Source organism: Ipomoea nil, unplaced genomic scaffold (genome assembly GCF_001879475.1).
Source record: "Ipomoea nil cultivar Tokyo-kokei standard unplaced genomic scaffold, Asagao_1.1 scaffold2368, whole genome shotgun sequence".
Taxonomy (NCBI): domain Eukaryota; kingdom Viridiplantae; phylum Streptophyta; class Magnoliopsida; order Solanales; family Convolvulaceae; genus Ipomoea; species Ipomoea nil.
Genome location: NW_017618796.1, coordinates 180437 through 201281, shown reverse-complemented (window position 1 = coordinate 201281; position 20845 = coordinate 180437). Strand labels below are relative to the sequence as shown.

Below are 20845 nucleotides of genomic sequence, written 5' to 3'. Positions count from 1 at the left end.
CCTCGTACCTGGCGCTGCCCCGATCTCTAAACCACCCTACAGGCTAGCACCAAAAGAAATGAAGGAACTGAAAACACAACTCCAGGAATTGCTAGATAAAGGTTACATCCGCCCCAGCACCTCCCCATGGGGAGCACCGGTACTATTCGTTAAAAAGAAAGATGGGAGCATGCGCCTATGCATCGACTACAGGGAACTTAACCAAGTCACAATAAAGAACAGGTACCCCCTTCCCCGGATAGATGACTTGTTCGACCAACTTAAGGGGGCAGGGGTGTTCTCGAAAATTGACCTAAGATCCGGATATCACCAAATACAAGTGGCTAAACCAGACATTCAGAAAATGGCCTTCCGGACACGTTACGGCCACTACGAATTTACAGTAATGCCCTTCGGACTCACCAATGCACCCGCCATATTCATGGAACTCATGAACCGGGTATTCCGACCACACCTGGATGACTTCGTCATTGTATTCATTGACGACATCCTAGTCTACTCCCGAAACAAGGAAGAACACGAAAGGCACCTCCGCATAACCTTGCAAACTCTAAGAGAACACCAACTATACGCTAAGTTCTCCAAATGCGAATTCTGGAAAGACAGCGTGGCCTTCCTAGGCCACGTGATAACCAAAGAGGGAATTACGGTAGACCCCGCCAAGGTCCATGCCGTTAAGGAATGGACCACACCAAGTTCGCTGTCAGAGGTCCGCTACTTCCTAGGCCTGGATGGTTACTACAGGAGGATTGTACCCGAATTTACTAAGATAGCTCAACATCTCATCAAACTCATGAAAAAGGAGACCCCCTTCCGATGGGACGACAACTGCATCACGGCTTTTCCGGAATTGAAAGATAAACTAACCACGACACCCGTACTAGCCATCCCCTCCGGGGTGGAAGGATTCGAGGTCTTCAGTGACGCATCCAAAAAGGGGTTGGGGTGCGTGCTAATGCAAAAGGCAAGGTAATAGCATACGCATCCAGGCAACTCAAAACCCACGAAGAAAATTACCCCACCCATGACCTCAAGCTAGCCGCTATCGTATTCGCACTAAAAATTTGGAGGCACTACCTATACGGAGTGCAATGCAAGATCTACACAGGCCATAAAAGCCTAAAGTACATCTTCACCCAGAAAGACCTAAACATGAGACAACGAAGGTGGCTAGAACTCATTAAAAACTACGACCTAGACATTCAGTACCACGAGGGAAAAGCTAACATTGTAGCAGACGCCCTAAGTAGGAAGGCTAACCGCTCCCTCAACGCCACCTGGGTCCTACCCGACCAGCTGTACAAAGACTTCCAGAAGCTGAATTTGGAAATAATAGAGCAAAATCAAACCCACCCCGAGATCCACCTATTCAACACACAAATCGTACCCACACTCTTCGAAGAAATCAAAATAGGACAGCAGCAGGATCCGGAACTAGATAAAATACGCCTCGACCTAACCCAAGGGAAAGAAGGACCCTTCAAAATACACGAAGATGGCAGTTTCCGCTACCAAGGTAGGTGGTGTGTGCCCACGACGCATCCCCACTTAAAACAACAAATCTTGGAGGAAGGACACAACGCCCCATACTCGGTGCACCCTGGGGGTGACAAACTATACCAAGAGGTGAAGAGGTCGTTTTGGTCGCCTAACATGAAAAAGGAAGTCGCAGATTTCGTGGCCAAATGCCTGAACTGCCAAAGGGTGAAGGCCGAACGATGCAAACCCAAGGGACTCATGCAACCCCTTGAGATACCACAAGGAAAGTGGGATTCCATATCCATGGACTTCGTCGGAGGGTTACCCCCAACAAAAACCGGCAAGGATAAAATTTGGGTCATAGTGGACCGACTAACCAAAACGGCGCGATTCATTGCCATGAAGGAGATATGGACGATGACACAACTAGCCCAAGCCTACCTAACCCGAGTGGTGAAATACCACGGAATTTCCCGAAACATTGTGTCCGATAGAGACTCCAGGTTCTTCTCACAATTCTAGAAATCACTGCAATCGGCCTTGGGGACACAACTAAAACTAAGCACGGCGTTCCACCCCACCACTGACGGCCAAACCGAGAGAACCATTCAGACTCTCGAAGACATGCTGAGGGCCTGTGTGTGAGACTTCCAAGGGACATGGGAAGAACACCTAGACCTCATTGAATTCTCGTACAACAACAGCTACCACGCAAGAATCCGTATGGCACCCTGCGAAGCCCTATACGGACAAAAATGTAGAACCCCCTTATGTGGGAGGACATGGTCAACCCGGTGACACTAGGGCCCCAATACCTACAAGACACCATAACCAATGTCAAACACATCCAAGAAAGGATGAAGGCTGCTCAGGACCGCCAGAAATCCTACGCCGACCTAAAGAGAAAGCAAGCCGAATTCAACCCCGGGGACAAGGTCTGGTTGAGAATCTCACCCACACGAGGGGTAATGAGATTCGGAAGAAAAGAAAAACTCAGCCCTCGATTTATCGGCCCTTATGAAATCATAGAAAGGGTCGGGAATCTAGCCTACCGCCTCGCTCTACCCATCGAACTAGAACGATTACACAGCGTATTCCACATATCCCAGCTAAAGAAATACGTGCACGACCCAAGCCACGTGCTACAACTCGAGGTCGTGGACCTCGACGAGTCTCTAGCATACGAAGAAAGACCCATAAGAATCCTGGACACCCAGACAAGAACCACCCGTCGTCGGGCCATAGAAATGGTAAAAGTCCTCTGGACCAACCATGGGACCGAAGAAGCAACATGGGAACTCAAGGACACGATGAAGGAACGCTACCCCGAACTCTTCACACCAGGTAACGAAGAGGGAGTCGCTCGGCAAGAACCAAGCTTCGGGGATGAAGCTTCCCGTTAAGGGGGGGAGAGTGTAACACCCCGTGTTACGACCCCTAAAACCAATTAATCATTTAACCAATTATCCAAAGAAAGAATTGAATTACAATAATTAAATTGGAAAAGGCCCACCATAGTCCGTGGGTCCTCTTCTCTAAACCCATCCCCTAGTCCTAAAAGGAATAGAGTTAGCAAGCCTATAGTAATTGGGCCCTAATTAGGACTCTTAGATATATAAATAGGGGACATAGGAGGCACCTAGAACCCCCACCACAATAATCTCTCACCACACAAGAAGTTCCAAGAATTCCCTTAGGAGAAATCAAGAAAGAAGAAATCTTAATGAAAGACCCTTCATAGCCAAGGAATTAATTAAGGCTAAGAGGTAACCCATGTCTCAACAAAACCTATTTTCATAGCTATGATTCCCCTCTTAGGATTTCCCCATATTCTTGTGTATTGATGATTCGTTATATTGTTCTTGACGATTGGTGTTATGATTCCATGGGCGATCTTGATAATCTTGTTGATGAAAAGGAATTCTTGATGATTGTGTGATTCTTGATGGAACCTAGTTTCTTGATGATTATGTGCCATTCTTGATTGTTCTTGATGTTTAAAGAGAAATCGTGCCTTGTTAAATTGGATGTGTCTAGAGCCCTAGGCTGTACCGTGAAATTCGTATGGTGTTATTCTTAATGTATTGGGTGGGAATTCGCATGTTCGGATATTAATTATGTTTAGAAAAGCATGATAGGATATGTGCCGTATGTTCCTGCTTCTGATCCATTAATTGTCTACGTGTTGTTATCAATTGCGTTTGAAAGTATCTAAGCATGGTTCCGGGTTCCACTAAGGTTCCCGGAGCGTTTTTGTGATAAAAGAGTCAGTGAGGGGTAGGTGGGGATAGGGGACCCGCCACCTACCCGCGGCCAACTTTGAAGTCCCGCTACCGGCGGGCAGGCGACTGCCCGCCGGGCACCCGCTGCCCGGAACCACGACGCCGGCGGGCACCCGGCAGGTGACCCCTCACCCACCGGCTACCCGCTGGATTTCACCCCACTTTGGGATTTCGGCTTCCCCGTTTGTTGTTCCCCCGACCCCCGTGGTGTCCCAACGGACTCCGTCTATCGTGCCTATGTCTAGTTTGATGTTCGGGTACCATTCGTAGGTTGAATAAGTCTTATATATCGCATGCTAGTTGAATTGGTAACCCGTTGGCCTAGGCGTAAGAAATATGAACCCCTTAGGATTATTCTTAGTATGTGAATGATCACGCATAGGTTTCGTTATACGATTTCTTCCCCTTCCCAATGTGTCAATGTGGGTTGCATGTGTTTGCTATGTGTTATGTGTGCATGATACCCCAATTCGGTTGCGATCGAATTGGTTATTCCTGAGCTGCGGTTCAGAAGCTGGCTGCGGTCAGATTTACACTCTCGGGCTGCGGTCCACCGTTTGGTTGCGATCAAACGTTTTACATGAGCTGCGGTTCATATTCCTGGCTGCGGTCAGATGACTACTCTTGGGCTGCGGTCCACTGTTTGGTTGCGATCAAACATTATGATGAGCTGCGGTTCATCGGTCGGTTGCGATCGACCCCTCCGTGTTGCGATACGGGGCAGGGTGCTGCGGGGCCGTGTCAGAGCTATATGCGCTGACCTTCATGTATTGGCATGCAATTGGTCCTGTGGCGCCAACAAATTGTGCTATGTGATGAGATATGGATGATTGGATTGTTATGAAAGCGTGACCATAGGATACATGCTAGTAACTGTATATGCTTGATTATGACTATTGGTTGTGCTTATCTCTATCTGTCGTATCGGTTCCCTACACCTGTGAATTGTGCATGCATGGTTATGACTGTTGGTTGTGCTTATCCCTGTCTGTCGAGTCTATTCCCTGTTTTGAAAGCTAGAGTCTCTTAGGATATATCTTCATGCTTCGAAATGGTTTTCGTATATCTATGTATATATCTATATGTATTGTATTTCAACGCGTTGGAGTGGGTTACTAGCATCTCTCGCTGAACAGATATATTTGGCTTTCAGGCACAGAAGAGTAGACATTGGAGCGCACTAGAACCGTGGAGCGTAGAAGTAGATAGTTTCCCCATTCGGCCTGCGTGCCATGCTTATGTTTCTACCTTGTTGAGGATATTAGTTAGTTAGCCTGTGCACCTGCGTTCTCTAGCTCAGGTGTGGCATAGCACCCTGTACTATTTATATTATGTTTTGGGATTTAATGAGAACTTACCTTTATTATATAAGTTTCAAAAGTTTTTAAAATTTCGGGGTGTTACAGAATCAATCACATCCACTCAAATCTTTGCATCTAATGGATAAGATTTGTCTTAACTGTCCTCTTTTAAGGTCTGCCCTCATTTGAATACAAATTTATATATATATATATATATATATATATATATATATATATATATATATATATATATATATATATATATATATATATATATATATATAGATGTGTATTCAAATGAGGACAAGTATATTATAGAGGACTGAGAGGACAAATGTAGTGTATGCCATTAACCTATATGTCGTGTGCATGGCCGAATGAAGTCGTGTGCCACAATTTGTGTGTCGCGCGCTAGATTTGTTAATTTATAGAGTCTGGGTTCGAAACCTGATGTTTACATTTATTCTTGTGTGCCATTAGGTATTAAGTTGTGTGCCTGGTATTAATTTGTTGTGTGCCCATTATTAGTCCTCACAGTCCTCTATATATTGTTGTCCTCATTTGAACTCAACCCTATATATATATATATATATATATATATATATATATATATATATATATATATATATATATATATATATATGTATATATATATGTATATATATATATATATATATGTGTGTGTGTGTGTGTGTGTGTGTATGTGTGAAATAACAACAACAACAACAACAACAACAACAACAATAATAATAATAATAATAATAATAATAATAATAGAGCAGAAAAAAGTGTAGCCTTGCACTATGTGATGATCTCGATGGCAAGCCATTTGTTGTTGTAAAGGGTACGGTTTACACAACTACAAATGAGAAAAAAAATAGTGCATAATGAGCCACTGTTACCTAATCATGTCAAAGTGATGGTCGATCAAGTGGTTCATGGTGCAGAGGGATGTAATCTCCCTGTGCCAGCTTTGCAGTATAAGACGTTGGGAGATATTATATTGCTTGTAGCCACGCAAAATGGCTTACTCATTTAGTTATTTTTGATGAGGTATGCATTCTTATATTAGTTATTAATTAAGTTAAATATCGTTGTTTAAATTTAAAATGTTAGTATAATTACAATTTTGTGTTGGTAGGAGAATGTCAAAATGATGAGATAAACGTTAACAGTTTAATTCCAATAGAATAGAGATTACAATACTATAGACTATAAACAATCAGCGTAAACTAATTCTATCTATCAGGAAAGCCATAAAGAACTAACCTATTACAAAGACTAGTCAAAGATGTAACATATAATAATAATATTGCTAACACACCCCCTCAAGCACAAGGGTGGTGAGCCACAACATTGAGCTTGTCACAGAGAGTTGCAAAACGAGGCCCCGGTAACGGTTTGGTGAAAATGTCTGCCAGCTGATCCTTTGTAGACACAAAATTAACAACCAAGTCCCTAGATGCAACCTTGTCTCGAACAAAGTGGAAATCAATCACAACAAGTTTGCTTATGGCGTGGAAGACAGGATTCTCGCAGAGGTAGGTGGCTCCTACATTATCGCACCAGAGAGTGGATGGACTCCAGAGTCCAAGTTCACGAAGCAGCGAGACAACCCACGTGACCTCTGCAGAGACATCTGCGAGGGCTTTGTATTCAGCTTCAGTTGATGACTGGGCTATCGTGCGCTATTTTCGGGATAGCCACGAGATGAGATTAGTCCATAAGAAAACAGCATATCCACTCGTACTTTTTCTATCCACCAGGCACCCGGCCCAATCCGAGTCTGAAAAGGCATGGATATCGGAGGAGGCAGAGACAGATAGCCGTAAACCGTATCGAGAGTGCCCTTGATATACCATACAACCCGCTTCTGAAGACCCCAATGATCATTAGTTGGAGAGTTCATGAACTGACACAAGCGATTAACAGAGTAGGACAGATCCGGCGAAGTGATAGTCAAGTACTGGAGTGCTACAACGATGTGCCGGTACTGAGTTGGGTTGTCGTATGGTTGATCGGAAGGTGAAACAGGTTGAGTAACAGCAGCCGGTGTTGCCAGCGGTTTGCAATTAGACATGCCAACGCGGTTCAGAATGTCCTTCATATAACGGTGCTGAGAGAGCAGGAAACCCGTGTCTACCTTCAAGGTCTCGATTTCGAGAAAGAACCCAGGTGTACCAAGATCTCGGATCTTGAAAGTGGTTGATAGGCGACGTAGTAGAGTAGAGATGAGTGTGGGGTCATTCCCCATCATAATAATGTCGTCGACATACACAAACAAGTATACCCGAGATGCGCCAGCATAGTAGTGGAAAAGGGAAACATCCGTCTTGGAGGATAAGAAACCTGCAGAGATCAAAAAGTCATGTAACCTCTTAAACCAAGCCCGAGGAGCTTGCTTAAGACCATATAGCGACCGTTGAAGATGACACACATGATCTGGATGTGTGGGATCCTCATACCCCGGTGGTTGTTTCATGTAAACCGTTTCAGCTAAATGCACATTTAGGAAGGCATTGTGCACATCCAGCTGTCGCAGTATCCAGCTGTGTGATACAGTGAGGGAGAACAAAATGAGGACGGTGGTCGGTTTGACTACAGGGCTAAAAGTGTTGAAAAAATCCTCGCCTGCAACTTGATTGAATCCCTTCACAACAAGACGAGCCTTGTATTGTTCTATAGAGCCATCGACATTGCATTTGGTGCGGAACACCCACTTGCAACCAACCACATTCATGTGTGGCTCAGCTGGTACAAGTTTCCAAGTATCGTTGTGTAAAAGTGCGTTGAATTCCTTGTCCATAGCATCACGCCACTGCGAATGCCCAACAGCCTGTGAATAGCAGGTAGGGTCAGTAGTTACATTTAGAGCATGAAATTGCTCGCCAGTGCCTCGTGTCATGTGTCTGAGTCTCATCAGATGTCTTCGTTCTTGGTGCTGAGTTTGGGTAGCTCGAGCCCTGGTTGGTTCCGTTTGAACGGGCCCTTCAATGGCCAACGGTAGGGGACCCCGGGCCAATGGTACCGGACTAGTTAGACTCACATGGCCCGAGTCCGTCGGTGCAGTGTGAGTGATGCACGGAACAGGTGACATGACCGGTCGAGAGGCCCATGGTATTGCGGGTAGCACGGACTGAGAACTGTTGCGTAGAGTTGTGTCCGAAAAAGGATAAATAGACTCGTCAAAGCGCACATGGCAGGTGGTAGGATAACCTAAGAAGACACAGGGTGCCGAGCGATACTCTATCTTGTGGCGGTTGTAGGACCCTAGATAAGGTAACATGGGCACCCGAAGACTCGGAGTAAAGTGTATGGTGGTGGAGTTTTATGTAAGCGTGTGTATGGGCTCTCAAACTGCATGACTGATGTGGGTAAATAGTTGATTAGGCAGGTAGCCGTTTAAAAAGCAAACTTCCAATATTGTTGGGGAACTGAACCTTCGGCTAATAGGGCTAACCCGGTTTCAACGATATGCCGGATTTTGCGCTCTACTCTGCCATTTTGTTCGTGCGTGTACGCACATGACTGACGGTGAGTTATACCAAGTTTAGTAAAGGTGTGATATAGCTTGCGGTATTCCCCACCTAGATCGGATTGAATAGACTTGATAGAACGCGAAAATTGGCATTCTACCATGACACGGAACGACTCAAAAGTTTTATATATGTCAGATTTTACCCGTAAGGGATAAAACCAGCAGAAACGCGAGTAATCATCTACAAATAGCAGAAAGTATCTAAATCCACTAGTAGAGATTACAGGAGCCAAGCCCCAGATGTCGGTATATAATAAATCTAATACATTTTTACTTGAATAGGAAACCCTATCGAATGAAAATCTAGAAGCTTTGCCGAGATGACAAGAAGTGCACGACCCCAACGACTTGACTTTATTTGGTGCAACAGGACACGACTGTAAGGCGCAGTTTTGAACATGGGCATGCGGAGTTGCACGGGAAGCGAGATATGCAAAATGAGACTTAGAGACCGGGAGCCTGTATAAGCCGCCCGATGTGGAACCTCTAAGCAGCATCGCCCTAGTGATTGAATCCTTCACAATGAAACAATCTTTGTGAAATTCAAAAACCACATTATTTTTGTTCGTAAGCCGGTAAACACCCAATAAAGGAACTGATAACTTTGGGACATATAGGACATTAGATAAATGTAACAATTTTGACCCAGAGGGTATAGAGTCATGACCAACGCGCGAAATTATTGAACCTACGCCATTATCAACATGGATGACGTCACTATCGTTGTACTCATCCGATTGTGACATCATGGATACATCTGGGGTGGCATGGGCCGACGCCCCGGTGTCCGAAAACCATCCCGCCGTTGAGTTTGCTGCCGCCGAGTCATCGTCGGAGACCACCAAATTTGCTTGTAGCAGTAGATCGTGGTGTGTCATTGAGAGCGGCACATCTGGCAACGCGGTGCACCACCATGTCCTCCACGTACGCGGCCTTGACCGCCCCTTACCACGGCATTGGTTGCCACGGCCATTTCCACCCGAACCACCTCGTCCGCCATCACCACCATTGCGGCGGCCTCGACTAACAAACAACACCGACGGAGCAGCCACAGTCCGCCATCAGATCCGGGAGGGAAGTCCTTAGTGTGTATAAACTCCTGCGCTTGCAGATAATCAGAGATATGAGGAATCGTTACGGGTGTACCTGTCGCCGTGAGGGAAAAAGCCATGGCGCGACATTCTGGACACAAACTGCGGAACACGAACAGATTTTGTTCATCGAGCGAAATAGGGCGGCCAGCATGCGCAAGATCTTCCACCAACAATTGAGCACGGCCTAAGTATTCTATCGCACTGCTGTTGCCCTGCCGGAGAGAAGGGAATTAGTCGAGAAGGCTCAGGCACCAAGCTCGCGAGGAACTGCCCAGCGCTGCCCCGGTGGACTCCCAGACCTCTTTGGACGTGGTTCTCCCGACGGCCAGATGCATCACTTCATCGGAAAGTGACGATATGAGCAGAGATAATATGGATTGATCCTGCTTAATCCAGGCTCTGTACGCTAAATGCCGTGATGGTTGCGTCAGAGACGGAGTCGCCAGAGGCCGGAACAGGTGCGATAGTTGGCGGTGGGCATGGCGTCCCACCGTCGACATAGGCGAGGAGCTCCTGACTACGGAGGAATAGCACCAACTGGGTTCGTCAAAAAAGAAAGTTCCGATAAGCTTTATTGAAACGAAATGGTGAGCACTTGATAGTGGATTTTGGGTGGTGGCTGGAGGAGATGCACCGCCGGCGGTGACAGTCCATTCGGATGAATTGGTTGACATAGCTAGGATTTCCCGAAGGTGGTCTGTCGGTGTTTAGGAGAGGGGAGGAGGATCGTAATCGGCGTTTGTGGGGAGAGAGGAGAGAGAAACGACCTGGACTATCTGATACCAGATGAGATAAACGTTAACAGTTCAATTTCAATAGAATAGAGATTACAATACTATAGACTATAAACAATCAGCGTAAACTAATCCTATCTATCAAGAAAGCCATAAAGAACTAACCTACAACAAATACTAGTCAAAGATGTAACATATAATAATAATATTGCTAATAAAAATAAGCTCACCAAGACAAAATAAGCAAATTAGAGATCAAAGTGTTGAGTTGTCTACTACTGCAGTAAAACGACCCCCAATTGTTGGTGAAAATGTCATTATGGTTTTGGGGAAATACAGCAAGCGGCTTGCCGAAATGTTGACATCATTTCTTGTTGAAAAATAGTACATTGATTTGGATATAGATCAGTCAGTCTTCCATCATGCACACGTGAAGGATGTTTATGTGATGATGGAGGATATACAGGATTTGTTAACAAAGAATTGGCTCGATGTCTCGATTATAGAAGTGTTTATGTTGTAAGTTTCAAATTGTTCATGTGTTTTAAATACATTTGTTTTTTAATGTTTATTGAAATTTCTTATTTGTTATTTTTCAGGTTTTTGAATAAGTTCTGTAAGCAGTTTGGAGTGGCATCTATTAGGTATGCGTGTCAAACACAAATTTCAACGAATATGATCAACATAAATTGTCTTGCCGTTACATCATATCTCAATCATGTCATGGACGAACACAAAGATCAACAATTCATATTGACACCGTATCACCAAGAGTAAGTCTTTTACTTACTAATTTATATAACTTCATAACTTTATTTGAAGTGTTTGATATTAGAATTTTAATATATATATATATATATATATATATATATATATATATATATATATATATATATATATATATGTTTTGTAATTGTAGTAATCATTGGTTATTGATCGTTATTTACACACGTTCACAAACGATGCATGTATTTAATCCTTTGAAATGTGAGCGCACTATTGATGTGAAAGCTTTTGTGAATATGTAGGTAAAAACCTTATTAGTAATATATGTATTTTTTTTTTTGAAAACAGTAATATTTGTATATTAAATGTTATTATGTTATTTATAAATTGGTATAAATGTTTATTATTAATATAGGGCATTTTTATCTGTTCCTGATGGACGAGGAGCTTATTGCTAGGAAGAAATGCAAAGTATAAAGTTAAAGTTAAAGTTTTAGTATGATATTAATTTAGTTATTATTTTAATATGATATTAACATGAATATATATATATATATATATATATATATATATATATATATATATATATATATATATATATATATGTATGTGTGTGTGTGCGTGTGCGCGCGCGTGCGTTTGTCCACAACTACCAGGAGACGTTGAATGTGAATACTATGTACTGCGATACATGTACGATATTGTTCCTAAGCATTCTATGGATGATTGTTTAGATGGGGTAAGTAATTTAAATAGAACTATATGTATTGTTAAATTATAATTTATCAATTAACATGTTTACTAACTTGATTAATTATATTTTTTTTGTAGGCATTTGAAGAGGCATCCTACTCCATAAATGAAATAGATGAAGTTCGATAGTTTTAACTCCCAAATCTCCTAGTGTCTATAATTCTTCTTAATAAAATAGTAGATAATATCATTTAGAGAATAATCAACAAATCATGTTTATAAATAAACAAAATGATAATTTAATATAAGACAACTCGTACACAAGTTTTGAGGCATAAACAATGACAAACGTGCAACCTATTGCACATAATAAATACATATATTTACTTGCCTAAAATACCCAAAATGTCATCACAGATTTTTATATTCATGGCCTACCATTGTGATTAGCAGTTGTTATACACTTATACCGTATATGGACCAAGTCTACCTTGCAAAGTGTACCCTTATTCTAAATTGTGTATTTTTAGTATTAAAATTTTAAATTTCTAAAATATAAAGTGTGTTTCTAAGTTTTGAAAAATTGTTAATACAATACATTGTTATCACAAATTGTGAATTTTTAAAAACTAAATTATGAACATATACGGTGTAAATTGTGCATCTTTAAACCTGAGTCCACCTTGTAAGGTGGATCCAGGTTCACATAATAATTTACCTCTGACAAGCTATCTACACTATAATTTACTGTTTTTATTCTTTTTCTCTGATTAATAATGTAAATAAGTTAAAATTTTATAAATTAATTTTTTTGAGTAATAAATAATTAAGAGACTAAATTTACACCTTTATGCGAAATAAAAGATTAAAAATTATAATTTTCTCTCAAATAAATTGTTTTTATTTATGGTGCCAAGCACCTTATGCTCAGATGACATGTAGTGACTCTCCTATATGGGAGGTCATGAGATCGATCCTCAGTGGAGGCGATGGTGACTCTTTGTGCTTCAACAAGCTGAGAAAGTATAAATGAAATACCACTTGTATAACATTCTAGCAATGATTAATAAACAAACATACCAAGATTGCAATATTTTTTATTTTTTTATTTTTGCTTGAAACTATACAAATAAATAATCAAAGTTGACATCTAATAAAAAGTAGTGTATAACATTCTAGCAATGATTAATAAACAAACATCCCAAGATTGCCATATTTTTTATTTTTTATTTTTGCTGGAAACTATACAAATAAATAATCAAAGTTGACATGTAATAAATGGTAGCAATTAATGTAAGACTAATTTTGTTTTGTTTTGTTTTGTTTTTTTTTTTTTTTTTTTGTTTTTTTTTTTTTTTGTTTTTTTGTTTTTTTTTGGTTTTTTTGTTTTTATAATCCTCTGTTGCTATAAATAGAGCAGGAAAGGGAACTGTCATGCACCATTCAGCTTATCCTTTCAAGCAATAATCCTCAACTTTCCCCCAAAGTCATAATGGGATTAATCGCCCATTCCACTAAGCTTCTTGTTTTCCTCATTTTATTGACTAACGTTGTTGTTTTAGCAGATTGGTATCAGCCTCGTCGTCTGGGAAGAGTTTTGCTTGCCGGCGGTGGCGGCGGTGCTTCCAACGGTGTAGGCGGGGGTGGAGGACTTGATACCATTCTCGGGGGCTCGCAGAATGGTGGCATCCTCGACGGGGGTGGAGGACTTGGTGGTGCCCTGTCTGGCATTGGAGGTGGCGGAGTCGCAGGCGGTGGCAACGTCCTTGGCGGCGGTACAATTATGGGATTCAGTTTAAGTGGTGGTGGTGGGCTTGGTTCCGGAGCTAGTGGGGGAGGTAGTAGCGGTGCTAGCGGTGGTGCATGGGGAGTTGCCGGTGGCGGCGCCAATGGTGGTAGCGGTAGCGGTAGCGGTGGCAATGGCAAATAAATATATACTCCATAGTATATTTTATCAGCTTTAATTTGGCTTGACATATAAGCAATAAGTGATCATATATGATATCACCTAGTTATTATAATTATGTTAATTAATTGTGTAAAGTGTGTGTATTTCGTGTCACTGATCTTTATTTTATGATGAAGTTCATTTTATTATTGAAAAATTTGGGGATTGTTATAAATATTTATTTTAATATGTGGCCATTTTTCACTCTTTCCTATTTCTATGTTATTCGCGTACACTTATCCACTTTATCTTTTAGTGTTTCATTCACATGTAAATATCTTTAAAATACAATCGTGTGGACAAATATTGTAACACCCCCAATTTTATCATATCTTAAAAACTTAAAAGGCAAGAGATAAACAATCTAATCATTCATTAAACATTAAGCGGAAGCAAGTCTAAACGGGAGTATTATGCCACATCTTAAAATACTAAAGATGCACAGGCGGAAAAACTAAACAGTATAAACAAGTCTTAAAGAGTCAGGGCACACAGGCCGCTCAAAAGGCTCACAGGTTATCAAAACACAACGTCTAGACAAGGTGACTAAGCTATCTATCGCTCCAAGTCTAGCGCTCTCGGGCATCTATTCAAAACCTGTAGAACAAGGAAAAACATAACATGGGGATAACACCCGGTCATCGAATATTGCTGGTAACCCATCAATACGCGTTAAATAGCATATATAGATAAGTGTAAATCAAAACCATTTTGAAACTGAATACAGTATATATCACTTCAAAAGCCATAGGGAGAAGTCAACTTCAATGACTCATTAAACATTCTCAAAAGGAAAAGGAATCACCATCCTTACAACAACAACACGACAAGAAATATGAAAGACGATACAACTCAAGATGCATTCTACTGATCACAAAGTAGAATACATCAAGTCATGCTCTTAAGCAAAGAATACACATTCACACATTGGCAACTACATGCCACAGTGACAACTAAATGTCACAAGTATCATAATTCCAACCTTATGCCCTGTTCCAACCTTATGCCTATCCCCGACCTTATTTCGGTTCCAACCATTACCTCCTAGTGCCACCCTGTACTTCTGAGTCCAACCTTATGCCTCCGAGGACCGTTGTCCCCCCTCCGACTCTCCTATTCACAGCCGAACTCTCAGTACATGAGGGTACCATTAATTTCATTCACACAACCTCCAACATGTGAGCCAAGCTCAGGTAACACACCACCAATTTCAATCATAATCACACAAGTCATCATCATTACCAAGAAGACTAAGGTTCCACAATAACCTTAATCAAGTATCAATCAAAGGGTACAACGATTACGTACGTACACATCATAGGAATCAATCAATGGATCACAACTAAGATATGAAACCATACTCAACAACGAAGGATCACAATTCGACACCAAACGATGGTCAACACAAGTTGCCAATCACAATAAGAAAGAACAAACCGCACATACTAGCATTTCAACATCAAACTAACATGCTTATCAAACGGGTAAACCAAAAGTAGTTCCATAGAACATTCAAGACTCACAATAGTCCAATAATTCACAAAGTCGGACCCTTAGCACGATAAAAGACACCAAATCCTACATGGATTCCTAACATACCGTTCTAGACATACGAAACATCAAGAAGACTCACAAATAGCCCAATAAAACAACATCGGGATGTAAAAACATCGATACCGAGTCAAAAGAATCACGGGGAACAAATCCCCGCCCAACATCAACCACGTTTCCCGCGGGTGGGGCCACGGGTGGACAACCACCCGCGGTTCCGCCCGCGGGTACACCAACCCACGAAGCTTGTTCCCCGCGGGTGGGGCGGCGGGTAGGCCCTCTGCCCACCGTTCCGCCCGCGGGTACGACCTGTACACCAAAATAATCCCTTCGGGGATTTTCAACAACAAGTCCAAATTCAAGTCCAAAACAACCAAAATCTCACACAAAACAACAATATGACTTGAACCCAAGAAATAGCCATGCAATGGCATTCAAGAACCCTAAGAACAAGCTCTAAACATGCATCACCACAAGATAATGCATCAAATATCACAAATCAACACAAGAATCACAAGTAGAAGCCAAGAATCATCATATAAGTAAGAAAATAGGTTTTGTAAAGCATGGGTTACCTTTGTAGCTTAATAACTTCCTCTTATCACCCTTAGAAAGCCTTTCCTAAAGCTCCTCTTCCACACCAACTTCATACACAAACCAAAAGACAACAAAGATTCTATCTTTAGAAAAAGATACCTAAAAGGAAGTTAAAAACACCAAAAGACCAAGGATCTTACCCTCCCCTATGCTCAATGTGAAGAAAGTAGGAATCTTGAAAGACAACTTGCAAGATTTGGGATATCCAAATCCTAGCTAGGAGAAGAAGCTACACTTTTTTAGAGAGAAGTTAGAGATTTTGTGTTTAGATTGTAGGGTGAATGAAATGAAGAAGTGTTGCTAGGTTAGCTTGAACCACAAACCTTAGGTAGAAAGACATCCCTACCCTTACTAAAGTTGGAAAGACAAGGGAACAAGGGCACAACTCAAGAAGCACAAGGTACAATCCTTTGACTTTAGGTGACTAGTCAAAATCTAGTCCCTTGACTATTGAATTTGAGGATTTTTAGGAATAAATTAACAAAGAGACTAGGATTAGTTCCCTAATTAATCCTTGATAAGAGTTTGGATTTACGGGGTGTCACAAATATGGGTCATAAGATTTGAGTAGATTAACCGATTAGATTTAAGGTAATAACAATATTTGAGAATCCTAATTAATGATTAGAGGGGGCACTTAAGGCAATATCCCGTAAGCCTAATTACGGGAAAAAATTAGAATTTGATATGAATCCTAAATTAAAGGATAGTAATTATGGTAGGATTAAACCACATAATAGATGCCACAACCCCCTACTAGCACACACCCTCTAAATTAAAATAACTCTTTAAAAAACTACCGAGCACAGGTTTAGTGCACTGCGAGCACGCACCCTGAAAAATATATATAGAACATGTATTCTAACAAAAAAATGGAGGAACCATAGAATAAAAACAGGACCTAAAAAATAACATGAAACCGGGCATCAAAACTGTTGTGCACATTTATAGACAAATGCTAGCACACACACTCTCACATATAATTAGTGTTTGTAAAACTGCCATGCACATATTAAGTTAACTGCGAGCACACAAGTTCCATAATGTATTTAGAAGATAGTTATTGTAACACCCCTAATTTTCATACTATTTTAAAACATTTAAAGCTTATGCAATAAAGGCAAATCTACCATTAATACCAAAACAGAGCGAAAACTACAACATAAGTATCAGGGTGCTATGCCACATCTAGGCTTGAGGACCTAGATGCACATGCTACAACTAACTAAGCTAAGCATAATCCATAACCAATATTCAAGTACATCCGAGGCTCACAGGCCAAAGAACTAAAACTAGAGCTAACTAAAGCTAAGTCCGCGAATCCAACTAGCGCACTCCAAAGCTACTGGCCATCACCTAAAAAACATATGGTGTAATAACCGTCAGCAAATAATGCTGAGTAACCCACTCCCACCCGTTGAGTACAATAAGTATAGATATAAGACAACTATTTCGAGACTTGTGAATACATATATAGTCCTAAACAACTCCAGCTTTAAAACTAGGAATGAGACTCAAGACACACCAACAAACTTGACACTATAAGACAACACAGAGACGCAAGCATGCAAACCAGGACCACAAGGCAATACGACAATTAAGACTCAACAGCAAACCAAGGTAACAATAAGACTCAACAATAGTCAACAACAACAACAAACATGTCCATGATCCAACCTCATACCAAGTTCCAACCTTTACTCCTCTCCATCCTTATATAAGTTCTAACCTTTACTATAACACCCCGTGTTACGCCCTTTAATTCCAGATTAATTATTTAATTAATTCTGTTAAAGAATAGTTAAAAAAGGATGTAATCTGGCCAGGATCCCTAATTAATTAATGTGGTCGACGAAGGACCTTAGACCCTTGTTTTTAATAAGGACTTTAAGTCTTTAGGAATAAAGAAAGTGGGCTTTTACTACTCAGATTCTAATTAGGAATCCTAGACCTATATACCTATTGGGAATAAAAAGTAGGTCTTTACTATTCAGACTCTGATTAGGATTCCTAACACTATAAATAGGGGATTAGAGGGCAATTAGAACCCTTACCACCCATAGTTATATTACACGAAATTATTCCCAAGAGATTTCCCACCGCCAAGCCTAGGGAGATCAATCGGATGGAAATCTTATAGAAGAACCTTAATAGCCAAGGGAGGATTAATTAAGGCTAAGAGGTAACCCATGTCTTACAAAACCTATTTTCCTTGCTATATCTTATTTATTAGCTCCCATGATAATCGTATGTGTAATTCTGTGATTGAGTCTTGATAGAGCCTTGCCTAGGGTTTATATTGTGTTTATTTGATAAATCTTGATCTTCTTAATATTGTGGTTGATTATATGTATGATCTCGTATTTTGATTATGTCTAGAGCCTTAGGGTTTATATCGTGGATTTCGTATTATGATGATCTTGGTATACTTGGGTGGGATTGTGCATGATCTGGTGTTGAGTCTAGCCTAGGACTTGTATTTAGGACTTCGCATATAGATTTCTTGATGTTCTTGTGGTTCCGGATGCTCCTGAACCGTTATATGATTAATGTGGAGTCTTGGCATGTTTAGGAGTCATGTTAGAACGTATTTGGTACGATTCTTGATTTAATTGAATACATGGTGTTGTCGTTATGTGTTTAAATGTTTCTGGACATGGTTTCGGGTTCCACGAGTGATCCCGGGACCGAAAAGTTGCTTGTGTACCAGTGGGGGGAGGTGGGGGGGACGAACACCCGCCACCTACCCGCTGCCCAGGAACACTGTTCCAGCGGGCAGCAGGCGGGCGGAGGTCTGCCCGCCGGCCACCCGCTGGAATGGTGGGTAGCCGTCGGCGGGTGGTCGGCGGGTGGTCCTCCACCCGCCACCCACCCACTGGAAAGTTGATGTGCGTCGTGATGTTTTTCCCCGTGTTCCGTTGTATCTCATTTGATGTGTATGAGTCTCGTGTGATGTTTTGAATAATGTTCTAGGAATTTATGTGTAGTACGTGTCGTTGTTGATATGTCTTGATTGTCATTGGTTGATTATGTATTGATTAATTGAATTACGATGAGTATCGTGGTTATTGCGCAATGGCCGGTGTGACAGATGATAATGATGTTGAGATTGTGATTGGTGGAAATGAATTGTTGGTAGTTGGCACAACGAGTGCCCGATCATTGTACTAAAGGTACAAGCCTAGCAGTTACTATGCTAAAGGCATAAACCCACCTTCGACTAGCTTGCCGTTGATCATGGGTCAGGTTATAAGTGCTGCAGTGCCATGTCGGGGCTATATGCGCTGAACCCTTGGTATTGGTACTAGAGGTACGGATCATGCGAATGGCACTGCGGTGCTATCTTGATATGTTGGTGGTTGAAAGGTGGTTTGTCGGTGGGGGCATGTAGTTGCCCAGAGGAATAAGGGAGGCGATATAAGGGTGGCCTGGACGTATAAGTTAGAACTGATATAAGGACGGAGGGGAGCCACAAGGTTGGAACTTGGTATAAGGTTGGAAAATGGATTGTGTGCTTTGATGATTACTTGTTAATTGATTGTCTTTGAATGCCCTTGTTGTCTCTATTTGCTATTTATGAACTTATTTGTCTATTATGCCTTGTATCGTATTTTTAGAATTATTGCTATTTTTTATGTTCTTGATAGCCCTGTGTGGTTATTGATATGATCTTGCATTTAATTAAGTCAAGAGCTTGTACCTAGGGTTTATATCGTGAATTTCGTGTTGTGACGTTCTTGGTATTCTTGGGTGGGTTTATGGATGCTCGGGTGTTGATTCTAGTCTAGGACTTGTCCTTAGGGCTTTGCATATAGATTTCTTGATGTTCTTGAGGTTCCGGGTGCTCCTGAACCGTTATATGATTAATGTCGAGTCTTGGCATATTTAGGAATCGTGTTAGAATGCAATTGGAATGATTCTTGGTTTAATCCTTGTTAATTGAATCCGTGATGTTGCTGTTACGTGTTGGAATGTGTTTGGACATGGTTTTGGGTTCCACGAACGAACACCGGACCAAATAATTACCCTCGTACCAGTGGGGGGTAGGTGGGGGGAACGAGTCCCCACCACCTACCCGCGGGTACGCTGCCCGATTCCAGCGGGCAGCCGGCGGGCAGTCGACGCTGGAATGTGGCCGCCCACCGGCGGTTGGTCCTCTACCCACTAAAACGGGGCGGCGCGGCGGGTCGTTTTCCCCCATTTGTTATTTCCCCGAGTCCCGTTGTGCCCCATTGTACCCCGTTTGATGTTTATGAGTCTCGTATGATGTTTTGAGTACCGTTCTAGAAATTTATGTGTAGTGTGTATTGTTGCTATTGCACCTTGATTGTTATTGTTGATTATATGTTGTTTGATTGAATGATGATGGGTATTGTGATCATTGCGCAATGATGGTTGAGATCGATGATAATGAGATTGTGATTGGTGGAAATGAATTGTTGGCGGATAGCACAACGAGTGCTCAGTTATTGTGCTAGAGGCACGGACCAACCCTTAGGCTTGATGGCTAAAGGCTTGGGTCAGGGTATAAGCATTGTGGTGCCATGTCAGAGCTATATGCGCTGACCCCTTGGTAGTGGTGCTAGAGGCACGGATCATGCGAATGGCACTTCGGTGCTACCATGTTGGTGGACTTGTTGGTGGTTTCGGTGTGGGGCATGTAGTTGCTCAGGAGGAATAAGGGAGGCTATATAAGGGTGGCCTGGAGGTACAGGTTGGAACTGATATAAGGATGGAGAGGAGTAAAAGTTGGAACTTGGTATAAGGTTGCAAGATGGATTGTGTGCCTTGATGATTACTTGCTAATTGATTGTCATTGGACCCCGTTGTTACCTTTAATTGCTATTTATGAGCTTACTTGTCTATTATGCCTTACAATCGTAGGATGCATGCTAGTATCTC

The 20845-nt window shown here is 41.7% G+C and overlaps 1 protein-coding gene across 1 annotated transcript; it reads left to right on the top strand.

Moving 5' to 3' along the window:
• The first annotated feature begins 13339 nt into the window (after window positions 1-13339).
• On the top strand, window positions 13340-13777 carry LOC109152095 (glycine-rich cell wall structural protein-like). The gene has a single exon (XM_019299671.1). The coding sequence runs from the start codon at window positions 13340-13342 to the stop codon at window positions 13775-13777; it is 438 nt and encodes a 145-aa protein (XP_019155216.1).
• The last annotated feature ends 7068 nt before the right edge of the window (window positions 13778-20845 follow it).